This window comes from Nannobrachium achirus, assembly GCF_963921795.1.
Source record: "Nannobrachium achirus genome assembly, chromosome: 9".
Taxonomy (NCBI): domain Eukaryota; kingdom Metazoa; phylum Chordata; class Actinopteri; order Myctophiformes; family Myctophidae; genus Nannobrachium; species Nannobrachium achirus.
Window position 1 is genome coordinate 14,532,711 of NC_137818.1, and position 27,593 is coordinate 14,560,303.

At 43.0% G+C, this 27,593-nt stretch overlaps 1 protein-coding gene across 1 annotated transcript in view; it reads left to right on the forward strand.

The window, feature by feature from the left end:
• Nucleotides 1-262: 262 nt before the first annotated feature.
• Nucleotides 263-27,593, forward strand: part of prpf6 (PRP6 pre-mRNA processing factor 6 homolog) — a 47,706-nt gene continuing 20,375 nt past the window's right edge. The window contains exons 1-14 of the mRNA XM_080734243.1: nt 263-476; nt 5,135-5,294; nt 5,631-5,749; nt 6,284-6,362; nt 8,060-8,236; nt 12,024-12,152; nt 12,694-12,788; nt 13,548-13,704; nt 14,011-14,173; nt 16,238-16,356; nt 17,543-17,761; nt 19,583-19,705; nt 20,274-20,395; nt 25,139-25,277. Of these exons, the coding sequence (XP_080590369.1) occupies nt 268-476; nt 5,135-5,294; nt 5,631-5,749; nt 6,284-6,362; nt 8,060-8,236; nt 12,024-12,152; nt 12,694-12,788; nt 13,548-13,704; nt 14,011-14,173; nt 16,238-16,356; nt 17,543-17,761; nt 19,583-19,705; nt 20,274-20,395; nt 25,139-25,277 (2,010 nt within the window). The 5' untranslated portion in view covers nt 263-267. The remainder of the gene's footprint in view (nt 477-5,134; nt 5,295-5,630; nt 5,750-6,283; nt 6,363-8,059; nt 8,237-12,023; nt 12,153-12,693; nt 12,789-13,547; nt 13,705-14,010; nt 14,174-16,237; nt 16,357-17,542; nt 17,762-19,582; nt 19,706-20,273; nt 20,396-25,138; nt 25,278-27,593) is intronic.

The window sequence follows — 27,593 nt, forward strand, 5'->3', positions numbered from 1 at the left end:
CACGCTGAGAGCTTGTATATCTGCTATTTTTCAAAAAAAGTTAAACATTATTCCAGGCCTAAATGTGTTAAATCCAGCTGCAAATGTATTAGCCGCGGACGGCGGACCCCATCTCAAAATATCTTGTTCCAGCCAGGGACCCCCATAGTTTGGGTACCACTTGCCTCAAGCTAGATGCAGAATAGACACACGCAGGAAAGAAAGAAGGGGGTCATATTAGTGTAACGGAACGGAAAGCGACACTGTGTTGTTCATCCGGTATTAAAAATGGTTGGAGTAACGAACATGTCCAACGGTCCGGGACAGAGCCGGGGCTCGAAGATCGTCTCCAGGTCGGCGGGGGGCCGCGGCGGCGGGGACCCCGCTCCTCCGGGACCCCCCGTGCTGCCGCTGGCCTCGCCGCTCATGGGGAAGAAGAAGAAGCCGTTCCTGGGCATGCCCGCCCCGCTGGGCTACGTTCCAGGACTGGGCAGAGGGTGAGAGATGCTATGCTAATCGTGCTGCAAAATAGCAGATCTACAAGCTCACAACGCGCAGCTGCGCGAAGCGTTGTGAGCTTGTAGATCTGCTATTTTCCGGTGTTTATGTGCTCAACATGATAACTAACGTGTTAGCTGAAGTGTCTGAATGAATGGAAACTTCCAAGAAGTACCATGTGCCAACAACTACTGAACTACAAGTGTTGTTTTATTGTGACTTTTGTGAATGCTAGAACAGGGGTCTTCAACGTTTTCAGGCCAAGGACCCCTTAGTTGAGAGAGAGATGAAGCAGGGACCCCCACAACCTGTTCATAGATTCCATATAGTTTCATTGTTTGACAGCACAATCATCAGTGTATTTTGGATTCATGTCGTTTTGTGTTTTCAGATATTTAACCACTTGAACCGTTAATACTTAATACATTTGACCTTTCAATCTGTACTTAGTCTGCTCTTAGTCCCCTCTATTTTTGCCGAAAATAGCAGATCTACAAGCTCACAGTGAGCTTGTAGATCTGGTATTTTTGGCTACATTTCTCAGAACATGGACACTGACTAGGGTTCAAGTGGTTAATATAAAAAAGGAGGGAAAAAAGTTTCTATCACACAAAGATTTGGAGGACCCCCTAGGGGTCCCGGACCCCCTGTTGAGGATATAACAATACCAAACATAAATAACCAAGAGTCAGGAATCACTTTATTTGTCACTTTCACATCAAGCCTGTCTAAGAAACAAAAGGTTCTAAAACTAAAAACAGCAAAAACAACATTTAAAAATCCCCAATACAGTATGTATGTGACTACAATTCATCTAAAACGTTATTCATCAAAAAGTTACACACACACACACACACACACACACACACACACACACACACACACACACTGTAAGTAAAATGCCATGGTCCAATCCTTTAAAAAAACGTTAGCAGCACTGTCCAGCAAGTTTAGATCAGCTATTATAACGCATATTGTATTAATTGTAATTATAAATATGTAATAAGCATCATTATGCCAACTTGCTATCTTCTTACTTGTTAGCTGAAGTAGTTGCATACACATGAGAAGCTTCCAACAAGTACAGTGTTTTGTGCAAGAATAAAGTGAATGTAAGTCAAAGGTGATGTGGGATATGTTTTTTAATGTTTTAAATCAGTGGTTCTCAAAGTGGGGTCCATTGTTCCTTGAGGGAGTTCCAGGGGGTCCCCAGCTAAATGATAGTTAGGAACCAAATGGACCCTTATGGGTCTGTAAATTAACATTGATTTTACATTGTAAATTGGAGTCCCAGAGATAGAAATGCCATTACATGGGGGTCTGTAGCCTAATGCATGACAAACTGGGGGTCCTTGAAATTACAATGTTTGAAAATCACTGCTAGAGCCTTAAAACGTTCTCTGTGGGGGTCCCTGGCATATCTTTTCAAATGGGGCTCCATGGGCTGATAAGTGCCAAATTGGTGGTCCTTGACATGAAATAGTTTGAGAACCACTGTATTAAAAAAATAGCTGTATTGCTTTTGCATGCGTTCAGTAACGGGTATCTCTCTCCATCTCTTTAGTAAACAGAAAATACAGAAAAGTCAAGATACCAATTTTATTCAACCATGAGAGAGAACTGTAGATACAGGATACAGCAGGATAAACAAGTGAAATTGGAAGTGATAAAACAAAAACTAAAATCTGAAAGTGTTCCAATTTCAGAAAATTTAAATGTAAGCTGATACACGTGTTCTCTCTCTTGATTGGATAAAACTGATGTCCCACCTGAAAATGTTTACTACTGAACAAACACAATTATTACTATGGGAATATAGAGCTTTACAAAGCACTGTTATAACAAAAAATAAAAACAATTGTAATATGATGTAATATTAGCTGAATGGATGCATTAGGTTTATAAGCGCCTATAGTCCAGGCGTTTCGGGCAGTATTTTGATGGAATCGTGCACTTTATGAAAGAAGCATGAAATTTGGCACACAGTTAGAACATTCCACATGGAACATTTTTGGCTATAGGGGCATCGCAGATTTGTCTTGGGAAACTTGTGGGAGCCAATTAAAGTTGGGCTCTCATAGACTTTACTATAGAGTAAAATAATACAAAAAATAAATATGCTTTAAGTAGCATGTGAGGGGTCAAACTAGGTGTTTTTCGGGATTCTGAATCCAATGCAAACATTTGTTTTGCAGGAAAAACATTCCTTGGGCTAAAAAAGGACCCCATAAAACTATGGTTTAGTGATGAGTCATCACTTTTCAAAGTTTTGTGGCGGCCGTTTCTCGGAAAGGAATGTTTTTCGTGCAAAACAAATGCTTGCATTGGATTCAGAATCCTGAAAAACACCTAGTTTGACCCCTCACATGCTACTTAAAGCATTTATTTTTTGTATTATTTTACTCTATAGTAAAGTCTATGAGAGCAACTTTGATTGGCTCCCACAAGTTTCCCAAGACAAATCTGCGATGCCCCTATAGCCAAAAATGTTCCATATGGCATGTTCTAACTGTGTGCCAAATTTCATGCTTCTTTCATAAAGTGCACGATTTTTGCCTGAAACGCTACTAGCCTTGCTTGGATTTACCAAAGGTAACTCAAACTCACTCACATGACAAGTTCACACCAGGTAAAACGGTGTCCAACAGTGCGTGACTCGTGCAAGCTTCCCACCGACTACAGTTACATCTTTAGATAAAGAATTAGAGTGAAAGTAAATGCAAGATCAAGTATCAAAACATATCAAATGTGTAAAGCTGGTAATTCAGTAAGTAGTTTAGTCAGGCAAATGCAAGCTTTCCACCTCTTGCTTTCAGTAAGCCTGGAAACTGAGACACTGCCGGATGTACTGAAAAGATAAACTATGTTGGACTGTATTGAAGTAGACATACTAAGGTTTTGTCAGTCAAACGAATAATTGTTTATATTAATATATCAAAGAATCAACGTGAAACAAACCAAATAGATTTCTTTATAATCTACTAAATCGATACTAAATCGATGCGTCCTATTTTATACTCTGTCGTACAATGTTGTCGCACAAAAATACTGAAAGAAAATTCCGCTCTACAAAATAACTGTTCATAGCATGTTGCATCGCTATCTGCACATTTTTTAGATAATTTTGTTTAAGTCAGGGGCGCCCGCTGGCCTGGTGGTCAAGGCGCATACCACATACTAGGCTGTGATGCCTGCTGGCGTCGCCGGTTCGATTCCCGATCCGGTCGACCTTTGCCACATGTCATTCCCCATCTCTCTCCCCATTTCCTGTCAGTCTACTGTCCTGTCAAATAAAGGCATAAAAAGCCCAAAAACAAATCTTTAAAAAAAAAAAATTGTTTAAGGCGGCATTCACACAGGCACGTTTTATTACGATTAAAACGAATCCTATAACGTATTGTTGGAAAATACACAACGGTTGGGCATGTGTGAAGACGCATCCGTATTCTTTTTCGAATAAAAGAAACGAATGCAAATCCACAAAAAAACGGTGGTTTCGATGCGCTACCGCAAACGCTTCCCTGTTGGTGTGAATCCATCCGTCTCAAATACAGGCAATATATAGAGCCATGTGCGGGTTAAATCCATAGTTATTTATAAAAGGTTAAATCCCCCTCCAGACCGTCCGTTCTCATTAGATTTCTGACCATTCTGGCCGCCTCCTCCCCTCATTGATTCAATTTCTGATCACCGCTCCCTCGATCGCACATGGTGTATTATTTGAGAGGAGTTGCTCACAGTTAGATAAAAGGAAAGTGCCACAGGAGTCACTTGTATATCATATATAGGCTATAGGCCTAATATAATATAGGCCGATGTGTGGGTCTCTCGCCCTTGCTCGCGCGCGCGGCTCTCCGTTGATGTACGTTGATGTCCTCCTCTTCGTAGATATTCATATCTGGCTATTAAAAGTATTTGCTGTCTGGTTTATTGCTGGTAGATTTTGCGAGTCCCTCCGGCCGCCGCTGGTTTTGATTTTTGATCGCCCGTTTACGATCGTCGAACGCAGATAAATAGGCTGACGCCTGCGCCTCAATTTTGCGGCGGTCCTGCGGTTACATTGTGAGTTGAACTTGAAGAATTAATAAACACAGGGAGATGGAGGGGGCATTATTATGCAGCTTGGATACATACATGTCACATGGACAGACGTGGACGATTCCTTGTTTCGGATGACAATGTGCAGTGTGAGGGCAAACGTATCAATTAAATATGCAAGAATGTAGCAACTTCACCCCTCCCATTCGCACGACTAAACCGAATTATATTATGAGAATGTGGCCTAAGTGAATTATTTTAGATATCGTATCTGTCGGGTCGAAACGGTTACCTTATGTGTCCAAAACAGGATTCAAATTCAAAAACAGCCGTAGCGGATCTACAAGCTCAAAACTAGTCTCTTTGCACTTCGTTTCGAGCTTGCGGATCTGCTACTTTGGATACTTTTGTGTGGTATGATCAAATATTAATTTATGAAAAAACAAAGACAAACACAAAAAGTTAGAATATGTAGATGCCCCGACAGCAACGACAATATTGAATTAAATCGATTAGTTTTATGAAAGTGTTTTTTAATAATTAGTGATATGTCATGGATATTGTGTCAGTGTTGAGTTGTCTCATCATCGTCACCATGTCATTCCCTGGCCCTCTGCAGTGCCACTGGCTTCACCACGCGCTCAGATATCGGTCCCGCTCGCGATGCCAACGACCCGGTGGACGACCGCCACGCTCCCCCGGGGAAGAGGACCGTCGGGGACCAGATGAAGAAGAACGAGGAAGATGAGGAAGATCTGAACGACACCAACTATGACGAGGTGTGTCTTCAAACCATTTAGACGCGTAAAGCCTATACATTGTAATCTGTGTTTTTAGATATTTTAGTATTTCAATTCAGCATGCTACAACTGGTCATATGATGCTTTGTAGCATGATATTGCATCATCTAATGCTTTGTAGCATGCTGAAATACTAAAATATCTAAAAACACAGATTGAACAAAAAAAATAACTCAGGATTGTGTTGATCGTGTCCCAAACAACAATAAAATAAGATCTGGTTGTCCCAGAGGTGAACCGGTCCTTTAATCGTGACAGCCCTGTTCTAGACACAATTTCCACGTGGCTTGATATTCAGACGGTCTTTTCTTGCAGTTCAACGGCTACGCGGGCAGCCTGTTCTCCAGCGGGCCATATGAGAAGGACGACGAAGAGGCAGACGCCATCTACGCTGCCCTGGACAAGAGGATGGACGAGAGGCGCAAGGAGAGGAGGTGAAAGAGAAACTGGTTGCACTGAAGAATGTTCTGTGATGATTGCACTCTCTTATTGCCCAGAGACCACAGTGTAAAAGTATTAATAATAAATAATAATAATGGATTTGATTTATGATGCACTTTACAATTGTATAAATCTCAAAATGCTACAATAAGCATTTGCATAAATTAAAAAAAGAAAAAAAAGAATCATCACACCACTATCCACAAGTTTCATCGTGCATTGCGCAGAAGGTGAGCGGCACTTCCGGCGTCGCAGCCGAGAGTGATCTACAAGCTCACAACGGTTGCATCTGCGACGCGACGTGAGCTTGTATGTCAGCTGTTCTCCGGATGTGTTCCTCACATAATGCTACAGTAAATTCTCCCGGAAACAGGTGGATACAATATCTAAGAAATTGAAACAGAATATTTAAAACACGAGGGCATAAATCCTAGAAGTAAACCAGTGTAACTGTGTGTGTGTTGTATTTCCACTAGTGTTTATGTTATATTATATGTTATTCATCAGTGTTGTGTGGTGTATTTCAGGGAGCTGAGAGAGAAGGATGAGATAGAGAAGTACCGTATGGAGCGACCAAAGATCCAGCAGCAGTTCTCTGATCTAAAGGTAAAAACGCTGCATTCTGAACAAACAATCTCATCATGGATGGATTTTCTTTTTTCATGAATTAAGAACAAAATTCAAAGATTTCTTCAGTAATTTCACAAAGAAATCAAAGGGGAAAAAAATCTAAAGACATTCCATAAATTAGAACACAAATGTCTAATTTCTCTTGGTTTGGGAACCACTGCTCTATAGAATACAGTACATGTTTCAGACACTTCTTCCATAAAACCCAAAATGGTCTTGGATATATTTCATTAAAGCAAAAAAGGTTAAAGCCTCAGTCTGTGATTGCTTCAACCGTTTGGCAAGCAAGAACATACAGTAAGTAAGAATCATAATACTTAAAAATAGGGGTGGGCGATATGGACAATTACAATATCACAATATCTTTCCAAGCTGTATCACAATACACAATCTTATCACGATTCTTCTTTCATGTTGGGTTTTTATGGTTATTTTTCAAGTCACTTTCAGGTCCAGGGATTCTCTGGTCTAGTCTAAATTTGACCCTTACAAGTATCTAACTCTGACAGTATACAAATGAAACCAAATAGACCCTTACGGGTCCATTTGGTTTCATTTGCATACAGTCAGAGTTAGGGGGAGACCTTGAGATTTTTAAGTTTTGAGAACTACTGATTTACACCAAAATGCAGGTCTAATGAATCTCTGTATTAACACTTCAACAGGATATTTTTTTATAAGGCGCCCTCATTGTATCACAATATATATACGCTTTCTGAAAAGGCAAAGGCGATACAATGTCTCCACGATATTTATCACCATTTCGCCCACCCCTACTTAAAAAAAATCACACCCGTGTGAAGTGGAGCGTGTGTGTGTGTGTGTGTGTGTGTGTGTGTGTGTGTGTGTGTGTGTGTGTGTGTGTGTGTGTGTGTGTGTGTGTGTGTGTGTGTGTGTGTGTGTGTGTGTGTGTGTGTGTGTGTGTGTGTGTGTGTGTGTGTGTGTGTGTGTGTGTGTGTGTGTGTGGATCATGTGTACCGATTTTTGTGACATTTGAAGAAAATATGTAGGAAAAGGAGCAAAAAGTGTGTTTTGGAGAAAATTCAAGATGGCGGAAAATCTATCATGGCGCAAATGGGCGTGGCCTATATGGGGAGATGCGTCATGACCCAAGGAATCCAGGGAAAAAATATTTTTAATTTTCCGACCTACGGTTCAAGAGTTACAGGCCAAAACGTAAAGTGGGGTGTTATGGCGCCACCATGCGGCCAAATGACACAATTATTTTTTATTTAATCCTTGAAATCATTATGAACCTCCTCTCCAAGTCTTGAAACTCTAGCCCCTATGGTTTGCGAGAGACAAATAATTGAATGTGAGTTTTTGCGATTCCCATTATAAGTCAATGGGGAAAATTAATTCACTAATAAATTAATATCAATTAAACTATAGAACCTTTCTCTTAGAAAAGTAATAGCCCACGATTCCCGAGTAAGCCGGTCGATTTGACATATGGCGCGAGTGTGTGGTGGCAAAACTGTGGGACTAGTGGCGTGCCGAAGTTTAGGAAGTTCAGGCTACATACAGACACACACACACACACAGACAGACAGACAGACACACAGACAGACCCACACGGCCACGTATAGGGAGCCTGTGCTTCACACAGCTCCAATAACCTAATTCTACCTTTTCATGCAGTATAATTTTATTGTGCTTTATGTCGTGTCCAGAGGAAGCTGTCGGAGGTGTCCGAGGAGGAGTGGCTGAGCATCCCGGAGGTGGGCGACGCCAGGAACAAGCGCCAGAGGAACCCCCGCTACGAGAAGCTGACCCCCGTCCCGGACAGCTTCTTCGCCAAGCACCTGCAGTCTGGCAAGCAGGACACCGCCGTGGACCCCCTCCAGGGGGTTAGTATGCATGTACACGCGCACACACACACACACGCGCACGAGCGTGCACGCACAAACAACCACACACACACACACACACACACACACACACACCTGTTACAATTATTACGTACATTGTCTAATCGCAATTATTTGACATAATCGCAAATTATTATGTCATAATCGCCACAATAGTTGAACATGTACATGTTGAACATTTTTCATATATTTCCAAACATTTTCAAAAATAGTGGAAATAGCAGATCTAGAAGCTCACAACGTGTGTTCTTTTTTAAGTATAAAGTTGTCAAATATGTCAGTAATTTCTTTGTATATTTAAGTTGTGTGTCATATCTGCTAAGCCATGTGCATCTTCAAAGCCTAAAAGCCAAACAGAAATGTAATTGTCAACGACAAAAACACAATTAAAGTGTTGATCTCAATTATTGAGTGACAATTAATCGTCATGTAAAATGTCATAATCGTGACAGCCCTACACACACATGCGCGCACGCACGCACGCACACACGAACGGATGCATCCCAAATAGACGGAGTAAAATTTCTCTTTTGAGTCGAGAGCAAAAAGGTTTGGGAACGAAGGTGTAATTTTAGTGTGTACCAGCAGGAGGCAGTCTCCACCACTGGAAGCAATGACTAAAATGTTTTTATTACTAAATTGTCACTGTTTCTCAACCAGCTATCCACGGACCATTTGGCATAATTGACGGGGAGAACTGTGATATCAGCTGGGGCAACGTGAACGGGACGTCAAGGCCACTGTGGCCTCAGGGAGGGCATGTGATTTTTTTTTTGAAGGGGAACAGCTGCTATTGTCTCCATGAAATCCCTGCGCTGCGAACATTTGGAGATAGTTCAGGGATCTCCATTGATGGGCATAAAAGGGACAAACTTTGTTAGTGCAACCAGACTATAGTATTGTACTTGTCCGACTTTATTCCATCCATCCATCTTTCCATCTTTCTTTACCTTCCTAGATAAACTTTACAGTTTTGGTGTCACGCTCCAAATATGTCAAATTTGCCATATGTCAAAGCAACCGGCTTCATTGGGAGTCGATTCACTTTGCTAAGATATAAGTTATATATATACATAGTTTAATTTATATTGTTTTTTTCATGAATTACTTTTCCCCATTGACTTGAATGGGGAAAATGTATTCAATGGTAAGACGCAATTCATTTGCAAGCGTGACTCGCTTCACAGCAACCACACTTGCAATTTCCAATTGCATCTTTCTACTTTATTTTTATATGCAATTCCACATTATATGCAAGTCAATGGGAGAGTCAAATAACTCCATATTTGGACATTGAATTTGACGTCACACTGTAGCTACCATAGCAACCGTGTCATCATACAAATACTATGTCCAATCAGCTTGGGGCTGTGACACGCCAGCATGACGAGTTAGGACCTATAAATGTACAAGAACAGTGTTGACAGGCATCGTTGTGTCGATAACATCTCCTGGTGAACCACCATGAAGTTCAAAGCCATGCTGTCAACCTCACAGAACATCATCCTTACTCTCCTGCTGCTTGCTGGGCTCAACTTGCTGTGTCCTGTCCAGGCAGACGTAGCTTCTTACTCAATGGACAACAACAACAGTAGCATCATAGATGCTTACGCCTTTGACAACAACGGTAGCATCTTTGTCTTGGACCACCTTCCCGTGCTTTTCGGCAACCTTTTGAGTCCAGAGATGGCCTGATGGGGGCTTCCTCCTTGGTGCACGGCCAGAGAATGAATACAAAACTTGAGCCCTTCCTTTTCCCCCGCCTCCCTCCAGCTGTGTCAAACATAGATTTAAAAAGCTTGATACCTCATCCGCCGCTGCGGTTCATTGGAGCGACGTGTAACAACTGGAGGCCGGACATCCGGGAAAAACCGAGGGGCCGCTGCCAGTCAAAGTGACTACAGCACGTATTTTCCGGTGCTCATCAATTCAATTTAACAGAGCTTTATTGGCATGTTTCCATCTAGTTCCTGATGTTGCGCGGCTCAGCTGTTCTTCGAGGCTGCGTACGAAAAGACCCGTCCCCACCTGCCTCTGATTGGCCTCTGATTGGCCTACTGATAGACTTGCGTTTCCGTGACGCACGTGGAAGTGATGCAGAATCCCTTGGTCCTGCGATGCGTATGACCCAGAGCTGAAGGAGGCGTCTACCTTTCTATGTCTCTGGTGTCAACGTCCTCTCATCAAGTGCTCTGACTGCAGCTTGGACCTCCAGGTTCACAACGAGAGCTGAACTCTACGACTGTGGTCTTCAACGTTTATCAGGCCAAGGACCCCTTAGTTGAGAGAGAGCTGAAGCAGGGACCCCCCCAATACATAATAAACTTGACCTATCACTCTGTATTTGGTCTCCTCTTTTTCACATCTACACGAAACCTATTTGCCAAAAATAGCCGATCTACAAGCTCGTAGAGCTTGTAGATCTGCTATTTTTGGCTTAAATTCTCAAAATATGGACACTAGGGTTCAAGTGGTACATATAGAATTGGAGAAAAAAAACTTCTATCACACAAAGATTTGGAGGACTCACTGTAGTAACTCTGAAGACCCCCTAGGGGTCCCAGATCCCCTGTTAAAGACCCCTGCTCTGCAACGTCCAGTGGCTTATTCAGAATGGGATGCACCTTCCTGGCATCAAACTAGCTGTTGTTCATGATTGTAACTCCTGCAATGCAGTGTGACGTGCTCGTTCTACTTTTCAAAGTGACCGTCAAGCCAGCGTTGTTCCCAGAGCCACAGATCCGACCTCTATGCCCATAAATGGCTATATCCAGTTCTCTACAGCTCCATACTGTATATGGGCATATACTGATGACATCAGGGATCTCCATATATGGATATAAAAGGGACAAGGACTGACTGTAAAAAGAGATCTCTGTATATGGGCATGAAAGGGACACATAGACAAACAAACAGACATCTCCATTATGTCTATGGGAGACGAGGCAGTGTGTGTTGGTGAGATGTGATCCAGGCTATGGGATGTTTACGCTGTTAAAGGTTTTAGCATTGGTCTTCCCTCCAGGTGATGGGAAGTAGCGTGTGTGTATTTATTTGTTTCAGTAAGGTCACACCTCAAACGCTACTGGCCTGACCGTGGCTAGCCTTTTTCTTGGCAAGCTAAAAGATCCAATTCAACTGTGTGTCTGATAGTCAACAGAAGTTATTGTTTAGTTTTTAGTTTTTAATTTACAGCCAAAGCCACTGAGACCACTGTAGTTTGTACAAGTGAAATGACGGTGAAATTGGAGAAGAAATGAAAAGTCTTGTTAATGGCTCCACTTTGAAAATAAACAAAGGGGTTTACTCCTAAACTGAAGGAGGGGGGGGGGGGGCAATGGAATATTTCATGAATTTAAAAAAAGAATCTTTAAATTAAATAATTTCATGAAGAAATCAAAGAAAAATCTAAAATTCCATACATTTGAACACAAATGTTTAAGAAGTTGTGATAGCAGATCTACAAGCTTGCAACGTGGCGTGAAGCGATGCATTGCAAGCTTGTAGATATGCTGTTTTCACTAGTTTGGGTCCCGAGCGAATGTCTAATTTATCTTGGTTAAACAGTTTGGGAACCACTGGTCTAAGCAGTTATTATAATATCTTTTTGAGCGGTGGTAGCCTTTTTCCTCAGCGTTTTGCCATAGCAAAATGTGTGTGTGTAGCATAGCCTGTACATCCTAGACTCAAATCCTAGTCTGAAGACGTTATGCAAGCACGACCGCCGCTCACTTCACATTGGGTGTGATTTTTTCTTTTGTTCTAGCTGGGTGGTTTGAACACTCCCTTCCCGGGGGGCATGACCCCTGGCCTGTCCACCCCTGGGGCAGGAGACCTGGACATGAGGAAGATCGGCCAGGCCAGGAACACTCTGATGGACATGAGACTGAGTCAGGTAACACACTCTGATGACATGAGACTGAGTCAGGTAATAGACCACATAACTGTCCGAGTTGATCTGGGCTTGACTAAGATCTAATGGGAAGGTCGCGGAAGACTGAGAACACGTTGTTTGTAGGGCTGTCACAATTATTACATAATAATCGTCTAATCGTGATTATTTGACATTATCGCAATTATTTTGTCATAATCGTCATAATCGTGAATGTTGAAAAATGTCAGAAATAGTGGAAATAGCAGATCTACAAGCTCACAACGCGTCGCATCGCGACGCGTTGTGAGCTTGTAGATCGACTATTTCCACTATCAATGTTATTTTTTAAGTAGTAAGTTGTCAAATATGTCAGTAATTTCTTTGTGTATTTAGGTTAAGTGTCATATCTGCCATATGCAACTTCAAAGCCTAAAAGCCAAACAGAAATGTAATTATCAACAACAAAAACACAATTAAATCGTTAATCGCCAATTATTTGAGTGACAATTAATCGTCATGTAAAATTTCATATTGTGACAGCCCTAGTTGTTTGTCCCTTCAGGTGTCCGACTCTGTGAGTGGACAGACGGTGGTGGACCCTAAAGGTTATCTGACTGACCTCAACTCCATGATCCCTACCCACGGAGGAGACATCAGGTATTGACCCCTGCACACAGTCATAACACACAGGCCATACACACACTGTGTAAAATATGGGAACCACTGCTCTAAACCAGTGGTTCTCAACCTGTGGGTCGGTTCATCCCCAGATGATACCCATTTAGAACGGGTACACGTTATTGTGTATCATTATTTTATGCTTTAACTATTGAAAAATAGCAGATCTACAAGCTCGCAGCGTGGCACTGACAAATCGTGAAAATTAGAATTTTGACCTGATTCTATAAGTGTCTTTTGAATCCTTCTAAGATTTTTTGAAAAACCTATGTTTCTATGTCAGTAATCTGGCTAGCCATATACAAGCTCGCAGCGCGCGCTGTGAGCTTGTATATCTGCTATTTTTCACTGGTTAAAGCATTCAATAATTCTAGGCCTAAATGGGTTAACTTAATGTGCAACACTGTATCCTCCCTCAACAGTAAACTAACCAACAAAGTTTTAAGTGTATAGCACATTTCTAAAGCGACAATTAAATTACTTTATTAATAGGCTACCTTTAAAAATGATAAATTAAACATTGGCTAAATTTGTCAAATAGAGTTGCGAGGCGTTGTGAGCATGTACATCGGCTATTCTCACAATTGTGAGCATGTAGATCTGCTATTCTCACAATAGAATGTGATGTTGGGGGAGGTCCCCCCAGTTAAAATGTGATTATTTTGGGGGTCGTGGCCTGAAAAGGTTGAGAACCACTGCTCTAAAGGAGTCTCTCCTGCTTGTTCTCTGTGAACACAGTGACATCAAGAAGGCTCGTCTGCTGCTGAAGTCGGTGAGGGAGACCAACCCCCACCACCCCCCCGCCTGGATCGCCTCTGCCAGGCTGGAGGAGGTGACTGGCAAGGTGCAGGTGGCCCGGAACCTCATCATGAAGGGCACCGAGATGTGTCCCAAGGTGAGGCCTTATATTAAGGCATGGGGGTGGGCAACCTTTTCAGGGCACATGATCACACGTAAATGAAAACCACCTTCCCCTGTTTATTATAGGCTGCTAATTAGAATAATAGCACTGATCAGCATAGAATAATTTTAGAAGTGCACCTGTGTACCATCGATGGCGGGGATTGGATCTGAGCATTTTATTCTATAATTATTCAAAAGTAATGAAAAACCTGGCAGAGAGAGTTAAATAAATAAATAAATCTGGCAGTAAATGAGTTGTTTAATTTTGTCCAATTCTGGTTTCTTCTCCGTCCTCCAGAGTGAAGACGTGTGGCTGGAGGCGGCCAGGCTCCAGCCGGGGGACACGGCCAAGGCGGTGGTGGCCCAGGCCGTGCGCCACCTGCCCGGCTCCGTCCGCATCTACATCAGAGCCGCCGAGCTGGAGACCGACATCCGCGCCAAGAAGCGGGTGCTCAGGAAGGGTACGTATACTGTACCATCAAAAACAAAATCCAAAATGTTTCGTAAAACATTCATAAAACTGTGAAACAAAAGGCAAAGAAGCGTTGCTTGGATCAAGTAGCTTTCTAGACGGGCGCTCTTCAACACAGTACAAGAGGTGCTGCTTGCTGCTTCAAGTCAAAAAATATAATTAAAGTTTTATCGAGCAAGGCTTAGTCGAGCAAGGCTTAGGTCTTTGACAGGGTCTGAAATTAGAGTAATTGGTCATACTTAACACATACAGTGCCACCTTTAAAATCTTGCGTGCAGGCTGACACACAAATCGTGCACAGAACATGCAGCACGCCTGTGCACGCTTTTCACAGCTTTAAAAAAGAAAAAGAAAAAAACGCTTGGAAATCCATTCAAGCATTCAGGAGATACTGTAGAGGCCATAATGTTTTATTCATATGTAAACAAACATGGCTGCCATGTTTGAAAGATGTATGGGGTTTTTCTGGGGCTAAAACGTGCATTTCGTGATCGCGATCATACCGGAAGTAGTAGAAGGATGTGGGAAAAAATAGATATAAGACAACCTGGCAGAGACTGAGTTAAATATCATCCATTCATAAAACTGTCTTCCAGTCTGGCTGTTGAAAAACTGGATCTGTGCATGTTTTATCTTCTCTTCTGGGAAAGCTACACAGAGATTTTGGGGGGATAACAATGAACACAGAGATGCTGCCCCCAATTCTCAGCCCTCCCATCCCACCCACCCACCCAACATTCGGTTCAACACCAAGTCTGAATCTGTCGATTGTCTCTTAAAACCACACACACACACACACACACACACACACACACACACACACACACACACACACACACACACACACACACACACACAAGTCACAAAGATGATTTCACAAGGGTTACATTTGGCAGCCGTGTTGTGCTGGCTTGGTTTCCTTTGACATCCCTGCTTGCACCATGGTGTCAGCGCCCTGAGAGACACGCAACACACACACACACACACACACACACACACACACACACACACACACACACACACACACACACACACACACACACACACACACACACACACACACACACACACACACGTTGCAGCCTCTTCCCAGCAGCATACCCCAGTGACAGAGATGGATGTTGCATTTCCTAGCCACTACATGTCTGCTATGATATGCCCCCCACAATACCATTCAGGTTAGATCTAACGTTTCGTGCGTAGGTTGGGCATATTGTAAAATCATTGTTCACGTTTTCTTTTCCCTCCAATGTTTTTTTTTCATGTTTTGTTTTCCCCATAACTTGTGAAAATGGTAGATCTACAAGCTTTTAGACTTCCTATTTTTGTTATATGACAAACTATGTCGTACAAAGTATACAGGGTTTAGAAACGCTATATTTTATACACAATATTTTTATTGTGATCTGTCCATTTCACACCCTGGCGCGGTGTCCAGCAGAATGCTTTCCCCTTGAGGTGTTATCTCAGTAGGATTGGGACGATGTGAAATCATGATTATTGTGACCAAAGAAATCACGATTTACGTTATTATCGCGATAATCAAAATATCCCCAACATCCATTATCCTGGGGCGGAACATTTGCCAAAAAAATAGCAGATCTACAAACTCACAACTCGCCGCGACGCGTTGTGAGCTTGTAGCTTGTAGTTCAAGAGATTTAGCAGAGATTGTATTACAAAGCCTAGGTGATAGCTAGAAAACGACACCGCGGTCATGACATATCACCGCATACGGTACTCTGATAGGGCCTTTAGAGTTCTCAACGGCCCTGAAAAATACTGCCCGGCCTTAACTGGGCCGGCCCGAGGCCCTACCCGGCCCCACTAGTTTTAGGCCCTACCCTACCCTAAATGTCGGGTCGGGTTCGGGTATGGTCAGGTTCGGGCAGAATTTGAGAACTCTAATCCCAGTGCCTGACTGAGGACGATATCACGAAAAATTAAATCTCCACAATACGATTATTTTGAGTGTTTTTTATCACGATAAACAATAATATCGCATATTGTCCCATCCCTAATATGGTGTTAATGCTCCCCTCCCCACGCGTAGCCCTGGAGAACGTGTCCAAGTCGGTGCGTCTGTGGAAGACCGCCGTGGAGCTGGAGGAGCCGGAGGATGCCAGGATCATGCTGAGCAGAGCGGTGGAGTGCTGTCCCACCAGCGTGGAGGTATGTGGAGGGCTGTTGTTCAACACTGGAACATTCTGTTGACAGGACTTTGTGCTCCGAACACCCTTCACTCACCCAAAGATGAAATAGTGTTTCTCCTAAGCATGAAGCAAAGATGGATTTCATTGCAAACCCAAAGGATCCATAATTCAATTTCTGGGTTTGTTTCGTCAAGACCAGTTCAGCCCAGTTTAGGCTTGGTAAACAACAGTTGCACAGGGCAGATGAGACAAATAATTTAACACAGTTGAAATGGCCAATGCGACATGTTTTGAGCTGCTATTTCCAAACTTTTCAACATATATTCGAACATTTCTACCATGGAAATGACTGGTGGTGGGGTCTCCTTGTGTGTGTGTGTGTGTGTGTGTGTGTGTGTGTGTGTGTGTGTGTGTGTGTGTGTGTGTGTGTGTGTGTGTGTGTGTGTGTGTGTGTGTGTGTGTGTGTGTGTGTGTGTGTGTGTGTGTGTGTGTGTGTGTGTGTGTGTGTGGACTGGTGGATGTTAAATGGCATAACGACTACATTGGGGAAAAGGAACTTGGAGTTGTAGCAGACCTGCAGTTTTATGGGAGTTTATTCCAGACATTTGGCGCATAAAAACTGAATTGTTTCTTCTTCTCGTATAGTTCTGACTGGGGACAGAAAGCAGAGCTGTCCCAGACAGTTCAAGATCAGAAATGTAATTTATTATTATTACGGGCGGCCACCATTAGATGTTTAGACTTTACATTGATTGTGACTGATAATCACGTTGTTCTGCCTTGAATTTACTAGGGCTGTCACAATAGGCCTAATCCATGATTTGATTCAACTTTCGATTCTAAGGTCACGATTCGATCCGATTTTTTGATCCAATATAGGACATACCTTTTTTCAGTACTGAGAGCTATATGCCTATAAAGTTAGGTTATTGTCTTGAAAAACACTTTCTCAATAAGTCACTTTTATTTGAATAATAACAAATGAGATTGAGAATAACAAAAGGTTTAACAAATATAAACTTTGGGTTGTATGCCCTAACAACTGACATTTTCATGCGCGGAAGTGAATCGCGATTCGGGTTGTGATTTCGATTCACTGAATCGAACGTCAATTTCGGTTTGATTCGCGATTTGATTCGAAATCGTGACATTTACCTCACTTTATTGCACTTTTCATTTCACTCGCTTCTTGCCTCCAAACGAAGCTCTGGCTGGCCCTGGCCCGCCTGGAGACCTACGAGAACGCCCGGCGCGTGCTGAACAAAGCCCGAGAGAACATCCCCACGGACCGCCACATCTGGATCACCGCCGCCAAGCTGGAGGAGGCCAACGGCAACACGCAGATGGTGGAGAAGATCATCGACAGGGCCATCTCCTCGCTGCGTGCCAACGGCGTGGAGATCAACAGGGAGCAGTGGATTCAGGTGAGCACTGTGATGACTGAGATGTTTTGAACATCTCTTGTAAGCCCATTTAGGCCTAGAATTATTTTGAGGTTGAAATAGCAGATCTGATAGCAGAAAATAGCAGATCTACAAGTTCACAGCGTGGCACTGAGTGCCGCGCTGCAATCTTGTAGATCAGCTATTTTTGAAAAGGCATGAAAATATGTGCCAATCTTTGTGAATATATGTATTTTTTTATTTGTAACTCAAATCTTGCTTCTGGAAGTCCCTGGAACTAAATATTTTGAGATGGGGGTCCGTGGCCAAATACATATCATTTTGGGGGTCCTTGACATAGAAACATATATATATATTTTTTTTACTCGCAGCACGGCACTCAGTGCAGACTGCATAGAAGGAAGCATGAGGTCAGTCCGCTGTCTCCCCAGGTTGGCAGAGGGAGAGTATCGCCCAGGATTACATTAGATAATTGACTAAATTAAATAAAAAAAATAAAAATACAAATCTAAACAATACATCAAACATATAAAAGGTATACATATTGAACATAAATATAAAATGTCTGACTTTCACCTTCTAATAGCAAAAAGGTGCACAGCACACCAGTCCTTGTGAGGTGCTGGCCAAGGGGACAAACACTATGAAAAAAGAGTAAAGCCGCACACTCGTAGCTACCGATGCACATTTATTAAAGGACTACACAGAATGAGAAACCAACGTTTCGGACAGACAAGCTGCCGCCTTCAGGGTCTGATTTTCACCTTCAACAACACTTTTAAAAGTGCTGCTGTTTGACTATCCTGTGTGTAATGAGGGAGGAGGGACCGTATCGGTTTTCAGCCTCGATTTTGTGTGCCAAGCGTTTTTCTGGCAAAGTGGCACCAGTCTTGTGTTTCATTTGGGCACAATGCAGCAAGCAAGCCAAGCTCTGCCAATTGGTTTAGTTTTCTAGTGTTGGTGCAGTAATCCTTTCCCCACTTACACGGTGTGTAATCACAATCTCTCTCTGCAGTCACAACGCTATTGTTGTTTCGCTCTGTTGTTCCTCGTCTCTTTAGTGCTTTTTTGGCACCGGTAGTGTGATTGGCAGCCACGGTCGGATAGGTTAATCAAAGGGCTAAAACGTCAGGTTTCCGGTTGTGTGCCAAAAAGTACATATTCTTTGTTGTGACGACCAAAAGGGATTCATTTGAGATTTATAGCCAGAGAGAGAGTAAAAATTGCAAAGAAAATTCCAGACAAACTGCTGTGAAGATGTATTTTGATTTGCCTTCCAGGCAGCATTCCTCCAGGTTCACTAGCCAAGTATTGAGGTCCATTAGTTCAGGGGTCTTCAACGTTATCAGGCCATGGACCCCTTAGTTGAGAGAGAGATGAAGCAGGGACCCCCACAACCTGTTCATAGATTCCATATAGTTTCATTGTTGGACAGCACAATCATCAGTGTATTTTGGATTCATGTCAATTTGTGTTTACAGATATTTAACCACTTGAACCGTCAATCTTAATAAACTTGACCTTTCACTCTGTATTTAGTCTGCTCTTTTTCCCCTCTACACCAAACCTCTTTGCTGTAAATAGCCGATCTACAAGCTCACAACGCTGTGAGGCGTTGTGAGCTTGTAGATCTGCTATTTTTGGCTAATATTCTCAGAATATGGACGATAGGGTTCAAGTTGTTAATATGAAAAAGGTGAAAAAAGGGTTTCTATCACACAAAGATTTGGAGGACCCCCTGTAGTAGCCCTGTTGAAGACCCTTGGTATATAGAGAACAGCAGCACAATAGGTTTACAGTGATATCTTGCTGATGATGTTATTTTTGCTTGCTTCCATGCAGGACTCAGAGGAGTGTGACAAGGCGGGCAGCGTGGCCACCTGCCAGGCGGTCATCAGGGCCGTCATTGGGATCGGCATAGAGGAGGAGGACTGCAAACACACCTGGATGGAGGACGCAGAGAGTGTACGTCATTCACTCATTCATTCATTCATTCAACCTTTATTTATTCTCGAAAAGACATTGAGGTTGTCTTCATGATTGGCAATGTTGTCGAGATACATCATAGTACAACATCAATATTCACAATTATATTATTCATTATTATGACCTGCACTTTGGCTCCCAGTCAAACAAAGAATATTATTCAAGAGATACTAGTCACTAGTTAAAAGTGTCCGGATAGCTCAGTCGGTAGAGCTCTCGCCTTAGGACCACAAGGTCATGTGTACAATCCCGAGCAGCGCCAACTCAGTGAATGAGAGACAAGTCATGAGGCAAGTACTGGGAGCTGATGGTAGGTGTGGCGCTCCACCTCAGCAATCCATCTCCCAGGGGTCTAGAACATTAACCGGGACAGATTTGTGTGTGTTACCGGCTGATACCGACAATAAGCCACTCCCGACCTACTTGTTTTAAAAGGCCCTCAACCACCAGAACCCGCCTCTTCAGATAGACAGAAACCCACTAAGAAAACTTTCATTTGACATCAAGACTCAAGAGTTTAACTCACCTTGCTGTGTTTGTGTTTCAGTGTGTGTCCCACGGTGCGTTGGAGTGTGCCAGGGCCATCTATGCCCACGCCCTGCAGGTGTTCCCCAGTAAGAAGAGTGTGTGGCTGAGAGCAGCCTACTTTGAGAAGAACCACGGCACCAGGTAACTTAGAACCAGGGTACCAGGTAACTTAGAACCAGGGTACCAGGTAACTTAGAACCAGTGTACCAGGTAACTTAGAACCAGGGTACCAGGTAACTTAGAACCAGTGTACCAGGTAACTTGATGTACTCTAGAACCAGTGTACCAGGTAACTTAGAACCAGGGTACCAGGTAACTTGATGTACTCTAGAACCAGTGTACCAGGTAACTTGATGTACTGTAGAACCAGGGTACCAGGTAACTTAGAACCAGTGTACCAGGTAACTTAGAACCAGGGTACCAGGTAACTTGATGTACTCTAGAACCAGGGCACCAGGTAACTTAGAACCAGTGTACCAGGTAACTTAGAACCAGGGTACCAGGTAACTTAGAACCAGTGTACCAGGTAACTTAGAACCAGGGTACCAGGTAACTTGATGTACTCTAGAACCAGGGTACCAGGTAACTTAGAACCAGTGTACCAGGTAACTTAGAACCAGTGTACCAGGTAACTTAGAACCAGTGTACCAGGTAACTTAGAACCAGGGTACCAGGTAACTTAGAACCAGTGTACCAGGTAACTTAGAACCAGGGTACCAGGTAACTTAGAACCAGTGTACCAGGTAACTTAGAACCAGGGTACCAGGTAACTTAGAACCAGTGTACCAGGTAACTTAGAACCAGGGTACCAGGTAACTTAGAACCAGGGTACCAGGTAATTTAGAACCAGGGTACCAGGTAACTTAGAACCAGGGTACCAGGTAACTTAGAACCAGGGTACCAGGTAACTTAGAACCAGGGTACCAGGTAACTTAGAACCAGGGTACCAGGTAACTTAGAACCAGGGTACCAGGTAACTTAGAACCAGTGTACCAGGTAACTTAGAACCAGGGTACCAGGTAACTTAGAACCAGTGTACCAGGTAACTTAGAACCAGGGTACCAGGTAACTTAGAACCAGTGTACCAGGTAACTTAGAACCAGGGTACCAGGTAACTTAGAACCAGTGTACCAGGTAACTTAGAACCAGGGTACCAGGTAACTTAGAACCAGGGTACCAGGTAACTTAGAACCAGTGTACCAGGTAACTTAGAACCAGGGTACCAGGTAACTTGATGTACTCTAGAACCAGGGTACCAGGTAACTTAGAACCAGTGTACCAGGTAACTTAGAACCAGGGTACCAGGTAACTTGATGTACTCTAGAACCAGGGTACCAGGTAACTTAGAACCAGGGTACCAGGTAACTTGATGTACTGTAGAACCAGGGTACCAGGTAACTTAGAACCAGTGTACCAGGTAACTTAGAACCAGGGTACCAGGTAACTTGATGTACTCTAGAACCAGGGTACCAGGTAACTTAGAACCAGTGTACCAGGTAACTTAGAACCAGGGTACCAGGTAACTTGATGTACTCTAGAACCAGGGTACCAGGTAACTTAGAACCAGGGTACCAGGTAACTTGATGTACTGTAGAACCAGGGTACCAGGTAACCAGGGGTCGGCAATATAATCGATATGGCAATACATCGCGATAGTTTATTTGCCAATTCTGTATCGATACTTCAGGCCGTAGTATCGCGATACTTTGAGGAAAATAAAATACGTTCCCATGCATAGGAACCGATGGTAGAAGTCCGGTCCTGACACTCCGCTGCCTCTAGATGTCGGTTTACTATAGTAGCTATTTCCCACGGTTCAGTGAGTGAGGTCTCGAGAAAATGGCTTCGAACGACGAAAACAACAACATTAGAGCAGCGTCTTCAGCTTTTAAAGCTGATATATCGCAATAGTATTGTATCGCAAAGATTCGCAATCTATCGTGATACTATTGCATTGTGACCCAAGTATCGTGATACGTATTGCATCGCGAGATTCTTGCCAATATCCACCCCTACAGGTAACGTGACGTACTGTAGAACCATGGTACCAGGTAACATGACCTACTGTAGGTCAGCCGGCAGTATTCTATACACCAGTATTCAAAGTTTTCAGGCCAAGGACCCCTTAGTTGAGAGAGAGATGAAGCAGGGACACTTTTCATAGATTCCATTTAGTTTCATTGTTTGACAGCACAATCACCAGTGTATTTTGGATTCATGTCAATTTGTGTTTTCAGATATTTAACCACTTGAGCCGTCATTACCTAATAAACTTGACCTTTTACTCTGTACTTAGTCTGCTCTTTTTCCCCTCTACACCAAACCTCTTTGCCGAAAATAGCCGATCTACAGTAGATCAGCTATTTTTGGCTAAAGTTCTCAGAATATGGAAGCTAGGGATCAAGTGCTTAAATAAAAAAAGGAGAAAAAAAATGTTCTATCACTCAAAGATTCGGAGGACCCCCTGTAGTAACTCTGATGACCCCCTGTTGAAGACCCATGCAGTATACACTATACTGTCTAACCTATAATGTCCACCAATGGACCATTGGTGATTTAAAGTGCATGTAAGTAGGGTTGGGTACCGAAATTCGGTACCGGGACAGAACCGATAAGAACATGAAGGTTCCTGGGTACCCAAAAAATATATGTAATTTCGGTACTGCCTATCGGTTCCTAGATGTGATGCGCAAAAAAAAAAGACAGCACAAATTGCACAATCCAAGCACCGCGATGCGTTGAAGCATAACGCTGGAGCGTCTCTGTGTTGAATGGAGGAGTACAGACACAGCGTGTGGTGTCGCGTCGCTCCAAGCTGCATTCCTCCCCTCCCCTCCTCCCTGTCCCTCGATCTGCTCTCCCGTCTCAAGATAAGTAGGAATTGGGAAGAAAAAGCCAACCAGCAACCAAGCTTTTCTTCTGGAATTAACCAAACTAGAATCCACTGTTCTACAGAGCGACAGAGGGTCTAACATTAGCGCTACTGTGCTAGCTAGCCGAGAGCCTGTATCTTAAAAGAAGTTTGCGGTCCTTCGGACCACTCACATCTAGAGTTCGGGCCGCTCAGCTCTAGAGTTCTAGAGATACTGTGTGTGTGTGTGTGTGTGTGTGTGTGTGTGTGTGTGTGTGTGTGTGTGTGTGTGTGTGTGTGTGTGTGTGTGTGTGTGTGTGTGTGTGTGTGTGTGTGTGTGTGTTGCTAAAATGAAACTGAAAGTGAATTCTCCCCAAACATTGGCAGGCCTATTATAGTAATAATAATAACACAATTAGGCCATAAATGTGCAATTATGCAACTGGAGACATATTACCTTTTATTACCCAATAAATAAAGAATGTTTAAAAATAATGTGTGTATATATAATTTAAAAAAAATCTCTATTCAGTTTCGGCTAAAAATATATATTTTTAACCATTTTGGAACCGAAATAAGAACCGTTAGGAATCGGAACCGATAAGCAGAACCGGAACCGGAACCGGAACCGGAATCGTAAAAATCCAAACGATACCCATCCCTACATGTAAGTGATATGTTTTTGTGGTTCGGGATACCAACCACACAAATTTCACTTGTCAGCTTACATTATACATGGTTTAGGTCAGTGTTTCTCAAACTTTCAAATGTCAAGGTCTCCCCTTAACTCTGACAGTGTTAAAATGGAACCAAATGAACCTGTGGAACCAATGGAACCAAATTAATGACCTAAACCACTGGTTTAGGTCAAGGGTCTTCAACAGGGGGTCCGGGACCCCTAGGGGGTCCTCAGAGTTACTACAGGGGGTCCTCCAAATCTTTGTGTGATAGAAACTTTTTTTTTCCTGAGAACTTTAGAAAAAAATAGCAGCTCTAGATTGGCTATTTTAGGCAAAGGCGTTTAGTGTAGCAGGGAAAAAGAGAGACTAAGTTCAGAGTGAAAGGTCATGTTTATCAAGTATTGATGGCTCAAGTGGTTAAATATCTGAAAACACCAATTGACATGAATCCAAAATACACTGACAATTGTGCTGTCAAACAATGAAACTATATGGAATCTTTGATAAGGTTGTGGGGGTCCCCGCTTGATCTTTATCTCAACTAAGGGGTCCTTAGCCTGAAAACGTTGAAGACCCTTGGCCTAAAGGAACCCACAAAGTCCCTGGAATCCACTTTAGAGAACCACTGGTTTAGGTGGTTATGACCTAAAGATGTGACCTGTGTCTAGGGATGTGCCGAAAGCAACATTCTTGGCCGAAACCGAATACCGAATATTGGAAACATTTGGCCGAAAACCGAATACCGAATAGCCGAATAATACATGTATATAATTTATTTTCGTATTACTAATTTTTGCACCATTGCTGTACCTTTGTTGTAAAGCTACCTGATTATGGCAAAAGACATGATTATGGAAAAACCTAACTTAAATAATAATCACCATATGGTTCCATAAAACATTTATTTCTCACTTTTGAATGCACACATAACATATTTATTTTTGTGTAGAATTATTTATTTACTATTGTGTAGTAAATTTGTAATAAAAGACAAATTATGTCTCAAAATATTAACATTCCATATAGTTGAATTATCTCATCATAAAGAAATATCAATGTAATTATTGTTATAAAAAAAATTATATATATATATATATATTGAATATCCTATACATTATTCGGTAGTATTCGGTATTCAGTATTCGGTAATATTCGGTATTTGGTATTCGGTACTATTCGGTAATAATTATTCGGCTGTAAAATCAAACCGAACCGAAACCGAATATGCGTTTTTTGGCACTATTCGGCCGAAAATATTCGGCGCCGAATATTCGGTCACATCTCTACCTGTGTCCCTCATCTTCTCTCTGCTAAAGTCCATTGTCATGTCCTCTCTTCCATGTCCTCTCTCAGGGAGTCCCTGGAGGCCCTGCTCCAGAGGGCCGTGGCTCACTGTCCCAAGGCAGAGGTCCTGTGGCTGATGGGGGCCAAGTCCAAGTGGCTGGCCGAGGACGTCCCCGCAGCCAGGAGCATCCTGGCACTGGCCTTCCAGGTTAGCAATACCACACATCACATTTTATCTAGGTCCGTGTTTCTCAACCTTTTTTCTGCATGGGCACACTTTTCATGTCCCAAGAATCCATGGGCACACATAATACGGGGGTGTAAATATCGTCACTGTCGGGAAAGAAACCTTGTATTTCAAAAATGTGTACGTTTCTTGGCAAAGTAAAGCCCTGCTTCATCATACAAGGCTGTCGCACAACAGTAGTGAAAACAGCAGATCTACAAGCACACAACGCCTCGCGGTGCGAGGCGTTGTGTGCTTGTAGATTGGCTGTTTTCGCTAGTTTAAATCATTTTTAAAATGATAAATACAATACTGGCTTTCAAGCAGTTTCAAGGGGCACAGGCACAGTCACAGTGGTTGAGAAACACTGATCTAGGTTACTTATCTAGTAAAAGAACGAATGCTCGTTATGGCGTGGAGGATAAAAGAACGAGCGTTCGTTCGGCGGCAAGAGAGTTAATGCGAAGCTCTCTCTGCCAGGATTAAATTCATTTTATAAGCCCCCTCAACCAGACTCTTACTGTATTTTTGATCATCTGGAGGTGCTATCGGGGCCACCGTGTGTTATTCGATCTCCAAAAAACTGTGATAGCGATAATCCATTCCATTGCTAGTAGTGATGTTCACGGTAGTTCATGTTCACGGTAATGACTCGCTCAAACGATTCGTTCACGTTCACCGTTCATAGTGCGACCGTCCTCCTGTGACAAAACACTATCGCGGGAGCGTTCCCGTCCTGTGTACCGGGGGCTATTAGGGGGAGGGGATGGGTGGGTATGAACAAAGCAAGAACGCAGGGGTTGAAGTTCTCCGTCCTGGGGACAGATTTCCGTCTTGAGGATTCCCTAGGGGCTATTTATGATCTTGGCCTCCTCGGCGTTATTTGCACCTTAGAGGATGACACAGAAGTGGATTTTCACTCCCGTCCCACTCCCGCAGAAAAAATCCTGTCCCATCCCAATCCTGGGCCAGAGTAAAAAAATAAATCCCGTCCTGTCCCACTCCTGTGCAATGACTCCTGGTCCCATCCCGCTCCTGGTCAAAATCACTCCCGTTCACTTCCCGCTCCCGCAAAAAAAGAAGGAAAATATATATATATATATCGCGCAGAAGTTTTTCAATTTTGAACCATATTATATTTGATATCATGTTTATTGCGACCGTCAGGGAGCAGTTTACTATGAAAACCTCCACCGGCCGGCCGTCCGTCCGTCCGTCACACGTCACACGTCACACCTTTGCCCTGCTCATATCTCCGCATCAGTATGACATCACACCACATGTGTACACAAACCTTTGTGTACGTTGCTGTGGCAACAGTCTGTTGTTGCTGGTCTGTTAGTGTACGTTAGCAACCACCTTAGCAACCATGGTTTTACCCTAGCAACCAACTGTTTACCCTAGCAACCAACTGTTTACCATAGCAACCATGTTTTTTTACCCTAGCAACCAACTGTTTACCATAGCAACCAGATACGCAGAGCAGGGATCTCCATATATGGGCATAAACAGGTGACATCACACTGATGTCAGATACTCAGAGCAGGGATTTCTCCATAATATATGGGCATAAAAGGGATTCTGTTAGGGATCTCCATATATGGGCATAAAAGGGATTCTGTTAGGGATCTCCATATATGGGCATACAAGGGATTCTGTTAGGGATCTCCATATATGGGCATAAAAGGGATTCTGTTAGGGATCTCCATATATGGGCATAAAAGGGATTCTGTTAGGGATCTCCATATATGGGCATAAAAGGGATTCTGTTAGGGATCTCCATATATGGGCATAAAAGGGATTCTGTTAGCTGTTAGTGATCTCCATATATGGGCATAAAAGGGATGCTGTTAGGGATCTCCATGTATGGGCATAAAAGGGATTCTGTTAGGGATCTCCATATATGGGCATGAAAGGGATTCTGTTAGGGATCTCCATGGGCATAAAAGGGATTGTATCCCAGATGATGCCCTGTTAGGAGATCCACACTGACAGAATCCATATATGGTCCTACCGACAGCTGCTATAAGCCAACCCTGGCGATAAGGTCTGAGTCGAAGAAATGCTTCTTTCCTGGCAAGAATTGCCCCTTTATACTGTAGGGCTCGTTTGTGTATTGTATGACATCACGCCACATCATCGGCTGAGGACTGTGTGATGTCATCATATCTCCATATATGGAGACATAAGTTGCTCATGCCCAAATATGGGCTGGTGAGGTCAGACTTAGTGTGATGCGTTGGTTATCTCCATATATGGAGATTCAACTTCAATGAGTAACCATGGCAAACTGTCAAC